The sequence below is a fragment of the Morone saxatilis genome, unplaced genomic scaffold (assembly GCF_004916995.1).
Source record: "Morone saxatilis isolate NCDOM2014 unplaced genomic scaffold, NCSU_SB_2.0 Contig14, whole genome shotgun sequence".
NCBI classification, from domain to species: Eukaryota; Metazoa; Chordata; class Actinopteri; family Moronidae; genus Morone; species Morone saxatilis.
In genome coordinates this window covers 21590268-21600236 of record NW_023339696.1, presented here as the reverse complement: position 1 = coordinate 21600236, position 9969 = coordinate 21590268, and the positions used below count along the sequence as shown (strand labels likewise).

The 9969-nt window shown below is 40.1% G+C and overlaps 1 protein-coding gene across 1 annotated transcript in view; it reads left to right on the top strand.

The window, feature by feature from the left end:
- Positions 1 to 810: 810 nt before the first annotated feature.
- LOC118322713 (trafficking regulator of GLUT4 1) overlaps positions 811 to 9969 on the top strand; it is a 12077-nt gene continuing 2918 nt past the window's right edge. The window contains exons 1-2 of the mRNA XM_035654466.1: positions 811 to 1058; positions 9027 to 9288. Of these exons, the coding sequence (XP_035510359.1) occupies positions 9081 to 9288 (208 nt within the window). The 5' untranslated portion in view covers positions 811 to 1058; positions 9027 to 9080. The remainder of the gene's footprint in view (positions 1059 to 9026; positions 9289 to 9969) is intronic.

Here is a 9969-nt window from a genome sequence, read left to right as displayed (position 1 = left end):
CTGTAACTGCAGCATTGTTTGGATTGTGCTCCGTCAGCAGAAACTCAGCAGGATGGGGACAGAAAAAGACACGTAAAGTTTTCCACATTTAACCAAAACTATACAGGAAATGAGCTCCTTTTCCTCCAAAATAAGAGCATCGCTGTCACAGGCTCGTAGGCTGAATATAAACTACAGAAAACATTTTATTGCAATGTTTCCTACAAATGTTTGTTTATGTCAATGTCAGTCACAAATCTATATATCTGTATCTGTAGTATATTTATATCTATATATCTGTTTATGTATTGAAAAAGGAAAGAGAAAGTGGATGAAAGAAACAAAAGGAGTGATGGTTGAGTAGAGGAGAAAAACATCGCAATTTTCTTTTTTAAATCTGCTGTGAAATCAGAGATTTTAGGCCAACAATCACAAACAGCAGTGAAATCCTGGAGGAGGAGGAGTGATTGTTTCTCACCGCTTTACCACTTGGAAGGGGAGGAGTGACGCAAGGGAATGCAATTATGCCGCTAGATGCCACTAATTGTAACACATTGGTCCTTTAAATATATTAACCTCACTGAATTTATAAACAATGAGCAGATTTGTGTCTTTAAACTCTGTCAGGGCTTTTATTTTGAAAGTTTAGACAGGCATGCGTTAGACAGTCTGTTATCAGTGCGGTTCACACTGCTGGAAGAAGGAGATAGAAAGGAAACAACACACACACACACACACACCACACACACACGACATACAAAACACACAGACAGAGAAGAGAGACAACACACACACACACAACAAACAACCACCACACACACACCTCCCTCCCTGGTGCAGTACAGCAGACGGGGAGCTGCTGCAGCGACATCCAACCACTCTGCATCATCACACAGCAACATAACCAGCTAAAGACATTTCCCAGCATTCATTAAAGCTCTGAGTGGCTGTTTGACCTTCCAGCTTCCATTTTCCAGCTCTGCAGCTTCAGGCTCGCAGCCCCGGACTGTTCCTCCTCCGTTACCTCCTGCAGAGACACCATGAACATCAGCCTGCAGCTTCCTGTGGACTAGGACCAGGTAGGACCTTTATTCCACATGTTTAAAACAGGAGTGAACTCAGTGGGTGTGTCGGCCTGCATCACTCACATCTATTCCTTTTGTCTGCATTTGGTGCATCTGTAGTGTGTGTGTGTGTGTGTGTGTGTGTGTGTGTGTGTTCATGCATCAGTGTGTTTGTTATATATTAAATACAGTTGGAGTCTCGGTCTTCGAGCTCTGCTGCTTCACAAAAGGTCATTTTATTATTCTTTCACATTTGTCGCAACTGATGGATTCGTTTTCTAGAACAATGGTTTTCAAAATGGGGGTGTGGGGGCTCTCCCAGGGGTCCAAGGGGGTCCCGAGAAAAGAGAAGAATCATTCATTTTCACTATAAATCCATAAGAATGCTGTTTCTATAACAACACGTCTAAAAGCAAAAATCTTGGGACGAGATGTAATAAAATGGGGTAAAATCGACCTTCTGTCGGTCGGGATCTCCTCAGCATCTAAACGACGTCCTCTCTCCATGTGGAAATATTAAATAATGACCAGATTAAAGCTGGAGACGCTTGTTTCCATCCTCGAATGTCTGAACGACACAAATATTCAGTCAGCAGATAGATTCTACTGTGGATTATTAAATCTATAATCAATAATCTGTTTCCTCTTTAAACTGTGTATAAGCTCTAAAGATGCACTGCATTAAAATCTACATGTTTATGATGTTTCTCACGTGTTTTTTTACAGTGTATGTTCTATATGTAGTTTGAATCAATAATCATTAAACAGTGTATAACCTCTGTGTTCTATATGTAGTTGAGTTCTTACATTATCCCAAATGTTTCCAACAATGTTCAAACTCAGAGAATCATTTTATTCAGAGTTTATAAATGAATGATTATAGATTATTGATTTATAGATTTAAAGTTATGTTTTGCCTACAATAATCACTGGATGCTATTTTAAGACAGTAAATAAACGAATCAGTGTTTTCTTTAACTGGGTAGACGTAGATATGTTGGGTTTCACTGAGTTTCACCCATAGGCCTCGATACTACTGGAACCAACAGCAGTTGGATCATTATGAAAATAACATTAGACTCCAGGCTGAAACTTCATAATGAGGCATTCTGGGTTCCCTAAACCATTCAGTCATGAAAATTGGACATTGAGTACGTCAGGCCTTCGCCATCCTAGGAAAAATAACCCGTCTGCAGAACAGAACTGAATAATGTTGAAACCCAGAGCAGAGTTCTGTAGAGCTGCAGCACAGCTCAGATTAACACTGGATGAGCACAGAAATCCTCTCCAGCTGTTCGGAGCAGAATCAGGTGTTCAGATTAAAAAGATTAAAAATACGAACAGAGACGACGTCTGAAGAATGAACGTCTTACTTTCAGTAAAAAAGATCAAATAAGTGACAGATTCAGGCTGAGTCACTGTTTTAATGAGGATTAAAGTGTTTGCAGCTACAGTAACAACATGGCTGCTCTCAGTGTGTGTGTGTGTGATGAAGGTGAGGTGGCAGCAGGACGAAGGTCTTCACTGTGGACACAAACAAACACAGATGATCTTTTTCAGACATCAGTTTTTCTTCCTCCTCCGACCAGAACAGTTAGTTCCTGTCATCAGATGTGACGTTTCAACCAATCACTGAGTTCTGAGAGAACTTCAGCCTGAACTGGACTGAAAAAGGAGTCCAAAGTTCCCTACTTCACCCCAAACCTGAATCTTATGGAGTTTTTAATCCATTGTAACATTTTCAGTTCTGTTTTCTTACCGTTAAGCTGTCTGTGGGTTTACACTGAGACACAGTTCTGTGGGCGTTTCCCTCACCAGCACTGCTGTACGCAGGGGTTTAGAGATACCAAGGTCCAGAACCTGAACTTGCTGGGGGAGTTTAGGGGCATCAAAATTTTTAGGCTGTTATTTCACCAAGAAAAGAGACAGAGGCCGGGTGACCTCAGTGGTGGAGACAGCTGTGCTCACCAGAGGTGGCGCTACTTAATGAGAGGTAAGGTTGCCATGTGGACAAAAATCAGACGTGGCGGTACTGGGTACTGACCCATCTCAGACTCTGGTCCAATCACAGCAACCTTTGCTCAAATGTCACCAATCATAGCAAACCCCCCCGCCCCCCGCCCCCGCCCACAAAACTATTAAATTTTATTCTCACTGGAACAAGTTGCCTTCAATTTTTTTTTTTCAATTATACAATATTCAATTTCTTATGGAAGCTCGTTTCTGCCGATGTGATGGAAAAAAGATTCTGTAAATTATAATAATGAGAAAGTTTCTCTTTATAAAGAAGTGTGATAAGTGAATGTGAACATCAGAACAGAACGGGCTGTTTTCTTGGACTGGATTGTTTTCATTATCAATTTATCTGTCGATCGTTTTCTTGATTAATTGATTAGTTTGTTCAATAAAATGTCCGAAAATTGGGAAAACTGTTGATCGAGGTAACGTCCTCAAATGTCTTCATTTGTCCACAACCCAAAAATATTCAGTTTACTGTCACGGAGGACAAAATAAAAGCAGAAAATATTCACATGGAGAAACTGAAATCAGAGAATTTTTCATAAAAAAAAGAAGATTAATGAATTATATTAATAGTCGATTGATTTAATAGTGGACAGATTGTTGCAGCTCGCCTGTTTGCACTGAAGCTTGTGGAAGTTTTTCTGTCTTATAAAAGTCTGACATCAGATAGCTGAGCATTTAAAATAGTTTCCTATTGTTGACCAGACACTCAAACACAAAACCAGTTGAGAACTCTGATTTACAGGGTTAGAAAATGCAGTTGGCTCATATTCTGGGTCCCTGCAGCAGGGCCGTTGTGGTCTAACTGGAGTCCTCGGCCAGATCCATCTGTTAGTTCCTAATGTCACTGAATCATCAGTGAAGGTTCCCAAACGTTATAAAATATCTGAGTTAAGGAGTCAAACGCAACAGAAATGTAGGTTTTTCTGCATTTTGAAGTCTAAGTGCACAACCGCCATAAAACAAAGGAAATTGATCTGTGTGCTTGAACAGGTGGTCTGAGCCGGCTAAAAATATGCTTCTGCAATATGCATGAGTGTGTGTGTTTTATTTATTTCCCTCTGGCTGTCATGTTCCTGCTTCGTGCCCAGAGAATTTGCCCAAACTGCCTCTTCTCTTCAGCTCTGGTCCTTATAGTGATTCAGCAGAGCTCACAGAGATAAAAATCGTTTTTTTTTCTTGATTCTAGTTCAGCAGTCGGTCTTATTCTGTCTCGTTTCAACATCCATACGCCAAAAAAACAAGCTGATTTGTGCTAAAACGTGAACATTTTTTAACAGCAGCCATTTTGACATTTAGTAACAGTCCCTCCAGGAAGTTAAGTCACAGCAACCTTTCGTCAAATCTGACCAATCATTGTAATTTTCTGCCCAAACGTTGAGCCGTACGTCACTTTCTTGTTTCTAGTTGTGAAAATGACCCTTCAAACAGTGCGATTTTAATCTCACTGGAACAAGTTGCCTTCAACTATTCTCCAGGAATTTCTTTGCAAAAAAGATGCATCACAATTTTTAAGAAAAGCTGCTGTGAAATCAGAAGTTTTAGGCCAAAATCCCCAAAACAGCCGACAAAATCCTGGAGGGACTGAAATAGGATAAACACAGGTGTTACCTGTGATACTAATGAAAGGTTCTGTTCCATTCAGGTCAAACACTAACATTTTTCCACCAACATGGAACTGGCTCCATACAAGTTCACACACCTAGTTTTAAACCATTTGGGGCAATTCGACCGAAAGTAAATTGGTTCGGAACCTATAAAGTTGATTCCCATCTGGCATTACCCTCTGTACCATCATCGATTACAACGGTTCTGCTTAAAACTGGTGGAAACGAGTACTGGTTCCATAGAGAGCACCGAGGTCCAAGAAACCTGAATGCAACCAGTTCAAGAACCAGAGCTAACAGGCCCTTTTCACAGCATTTTGAGATGAAAAAGTAGGGTAAACACAGGTGTTACCAATGATACTAATTAAGCTTCTGTTCCAAAATGGCTGCTGTGAAAAAGGTCACTGTTATCAGCAAAATTCCACTTTTATGACTAAACATATATAAAAGCTGACAGTTAATATTTTGATTTAATATCCAAAATATTCCTAAAACTGATTAAATTAGCACATGAATATTGTCCTGGAATATAAATCCATGTAAACCGTCCAAACTCCGGTTTTACAGACTCTCACTGACCATCCAGTATTTAATAACAGGTCTATATCAAGTCAATACATCAGCTAACTGATGGTCTGACCACGGCATGAAATAAACATTATCAAAACCCAGAGTCATTACGCTGCTGCTGCAGAGCTAAAAACAACAGACTGTGATGGCTTTAATGGGCCTGCTAATTTCCCCCCCGACTGCTAAGTGTCTGACGCAGCCGACGCTAATCCGGCCTCTTACTGTAAAAAGAACGAAAGCAACATCAGGTTAATTGCTGTGGGAGTCGTCTGTTTAGACCCCTAACCCCCTTTAAAGATCCTTTTCATTACAGACATTTCACCTTTTCTTCAGCTCCCAATGTCAGTAAGAAGTAAAGGGGAAAACTAGCAGACGTACCAAAACTTTAACTCCTTCAAACACTTACTGAAGTAAAAGTATGTGAATATTATAAAGTATCAGATGTTCCCTGTCAGCATTGTACTCTTATATCTGATGTTTTGAATTCATATTACTGCTGCATTAATGTGTGTGTTGCATTTTACTGCAGTAGATGCTTAAGGTGGAGCTCATCGGAACTACTTCATATACTGTTGGTAGTTTAATCTACAGCAGTGCATCATATTCTATAACATCATCATATGTTTGTGCTGCTGATCCCACTGAGAATCAAATGGCTGTCTTGTGAGAACCACGTATTTTTTTAAAAGTCAGAAGCCTGTTTTCAGCTTTGTGACAACGCAAGAAGTCGGAGAATTTTAAAGGAACGCTTCATCCTTCAGTTTATCACAAACATTCAACATCAACACATCTGGAGTTACGTGGTTTTCACTGGACAGGAAGGGGATGAAAAAGACAGTCAGATAAAAGGGGAGTAAAAATACAATATTTGCCTCTGAAATGTAGTTGATGAAATAGAAATACTCAAGTACTTCAACCTCTTATTAAGTATAGCAGAGTAAATATATTAACTAACATTCAACCACTGTAATTTAATAACATAAATGGAGCGTTTAGAAATCTAAACGAGGCTTTGATGATGAGTCCTGCTGATCCCACTGAGAATCAACGGTCTCTGTTCAGTTACTGTCACTGCAAAATCTAACAAACCAAAGACACCCACATATTTGGACCAAACTAAAGAGTGCAGTAAAAACATCAAGAAACAGGCTTCATATGAAAACTGGAGGTGAAGTAAGTTTTACTCTGGTTGGATGACAGAGAATATGTGCTTAAAATTGTGCTGAAGGGTATAATTAAGGACGTGGCTGCTTTAAGTGACAGGTGGGTGCCAGCACAGGCGTTTTCAGTAGCCAGGCTTCATTTATAAAACTAGTGATTGATTTAATAGTCGACTGATTGTTGCAGCTCTCCTGTTTGCACTAAAGCTTGTGGAAGTTTTCCTGTCGAAATAAAAGTCTGACATCAGATAGCTGAGCATTTAAAATAGTTTCCTATTGTTGACCAGACACTCAAACACAGAACCAGTTGAGAACTCTGGTTTACAGGGTTAGAAAAAATGCAGTTGGCTCATATTCTGGGTCCCTGCAGCAGGGCCGTTGTGGTCTACCTGGAGTCCTCGGCCAGATCTGAAAATGCTGATAACGCTGTTTGAAGATTAGCTTCAGATCTGTAAACTCACCAGAGTCCATCTGTTAGTTTCTAATGTCACTGAATCATCAGTGAAGGTTCCCAACGTGTCAAACGTTATAAAATATCTGAGTTAAAGAGTCAAACGCAACAGAAATGTAGGTTTTTCTGCATTTTGAAGTCTAACTGCACAACCGCCATAAAGGCTTCATTCAGCTCCACCTCTTCAGAAACCTTTTTATTCATACTGTCTATGATTATGACTCGTTTAGGACTTTCAAAACAATGACTTGGTCCCACCTCTGTTACACTATGTCTTGTGTTTCTATGATGAGTAACGATTTGAGAAAAATTTCCAGCAGGGAGAAATTATTCACCTATTCAGCAGCTTCTCGCACTTTTCACCTCTATAAAAGTTTAATATCTTCAATATTTCTAACACATCTCTGACTGTGATTGATAGAAGACAGTTCTGGGTCTCTCTGATGGATAAAGAATCAAATATGTTGAAAAATATATCAGTCTTTTTCTGCATCATCACCTAAAAGCAATGCATGCGTCAGCTGTCGACCCCTGATGTTAACAAGAACTCTGGCTTTGACAGGTTTTCGCAGAGGTCCTTTGAAGAACGCTAGTATCTTGTAACATGTTTTAAATTACACTGCAGCTCAAAGCCCCTCGGACTGCTGTAACAGAACACACACAGTATTATAGAGTGAGACAAGACTGCGTCCGTCAGCTTTTCCCAAGCGAAGCAGCGCCGCAGCGTTCGGTGCTCAGGGGGAAATGGTACGAGTCATCCATCGAGTCCTGGCAGGTCATTATAATATTCAGTGTGTGGAGGTCCTGCAGCTGAGCTCTTTAAGAAGCTATTGGTCCTCCAGGCTGTCGATCAGATCAATGAGTCTCTGCCTCTGCAGCAGCATCCTCACTGCTGAAGAACTTTTATTTATGTCAAAAAGATACAAGATCGATGGAAGAAGACGTAGCAGTGTGGAGCTGCAACAATTAGTCGATTGACAGAAAATTTGATAATAAATATGATTTATTGAGTTTTGTACATAAGAACCAATTTGAAGACCTCATTTCAGGATCTGGGAAATTGACCCCTCCTTAGTCACTTTCTCCTTTTCTTCTCTACTCCTGTACTTAGATATGCTGTATGCTAGGCTAATCTCTGTTGAAAAGACAATGACATTTTGAAGATGGATTAAAAGATAAAAGCAACATATGTAGTCACATTTTAAATTAGCTAATGTTAGCTAAATGCTAGCTAACTAGATAGCTAATTTACATTCAGCAAGATAATCCTCACATACGAACACTACAGATCTCAGTAATCTTGTAAAAAATAAATATTCCTGCTCACAGTTTATTGAATCTCTACAATTACTAGAAGTTACTCTTTTAATTTCTTAACAATCTCCTGTAACTTTCCAGCAGAGAACTATATAATTTGGTGTGTTGTTGTGGATCAGAACACACACCAAGAGACAACTTAATATCCCTTTTCAGTTTCACTGTTGCAAGACTGTGAATATCTGCAGCTGATTAATGGTTTTATAGTTTAATTCTGGTTTAAAGAGGCGTTCGGTAAGTCTAAATAAACTCAATATCAGTGATCAGTGGGACTTAAATCAAATACTGACTGAGCTCATGTCCACCTACACAAAAAGACCAGGAGCCAGAAACCTCAGCAGCTGGCAGTAACAAGCTGTTGAGTCAGTGGAATAAATCAACGACCTTCAACCCACTCAGATAAATCTGTTTTATATTTATTTTGTGCTCGAGGAACAAACACGTTCTTGCTTTTTTATAAAACCAAGATGGTAAATCGTGCTCTAAGTTTTTGTGACTCATTATAGTTCATAACTTCGGAACAATCTCACCACAATGTCCTTTGAGTAGCTGTCCTGGAGCTCAAGAGCACCAGCATCTCCGACCAAAACACTGAGACCAAAACAAATAAAACTCATTTAAACCGTCTCAATCACCAACTCTGGTTTGGTGAAATAAATCCTTAATTCACCGACGTAATGATAAAACAGCAGTTTCAGTTGGACAGACCGACTATGGAAACAAACCACAGAAGCAGGCTGCGATACCAAGGCAGAGGGAGAGAGACACCATGTGACTCTGTGTCTTTATATAAAGAACAGCTGTTTACTGATGTTTTAATGTTAACCTTTAAATCTCCATCTCTTCTCCATTTCAGAGAGCTCCCTGCCTTCAGCTTTTCTTCAGCACTTTTCTTTATCTTCACCGTCTGATGGCCACCAGTCCCAGCGTCGCCCAGCCGTCCAGCAGTATGGAGGAGTCCCAGCAGCCACACCAGTCAATCAGCACGCAGCATGACGGACAAGTTGGCCACACTGCCGTGACTTCTCAACCGGTCAGTGCAGAGCAACAAGCCCCGCCCCCGACAACAGAGGACAGAGACATCGACCACCTGACAGTCATCAGTGACAACACAGAGAGTAAGTACCAGTAAATACTACACCTGTACCGTACCTGTGCATGACCTCCATGGACACACTTATATCATCATCGTTAGTTGTAGTCCCACGTGGCAGGAAATGTCTTTTCATTGTTTTAATTGATGCATTTATAATATAAGGTCGTAAAGCAACAACCTTTTTTAAAACACGTCCTAATACTTACGTACTTTTACTTGTAGTGGAGTATGTTTTCCTTGAGGTGTTAATAATTTTAATTAGTAAAAGATCCAACTGTTCAACATAGCATAAAGATTTTCTACCGGGGCAAAGCTACTGCTTACTGGACTTTTTGATTTACCAATACACAACCACTTTGACGTAAAATAAGTAACTTCAGAATAGTTTTGACAATATTGCCACCATACTAATGCATTTAAATGTGTCTATTAAAACATCTTTGATGCTATGTTTAGGAACACTACTGTTTTCAAACGTTATTCTAGCAAGACTCGCTACTACGAGGGTTCTCCCAGCACACACAGACCAACCACAGGGATTACTGCACCAGACAACTTTATTATTTTGTCTGCCGCACACACAATTAACACAAGACTTAGCCTGCTTCAACAGTCCATTCAGGTCTGCTCCTGTTGCGTCTCCTCTGTCATGCGTGTTGCCCGAGGTCCAGCACACTACTGTGTAACCCTTTTTGGTGAAGCT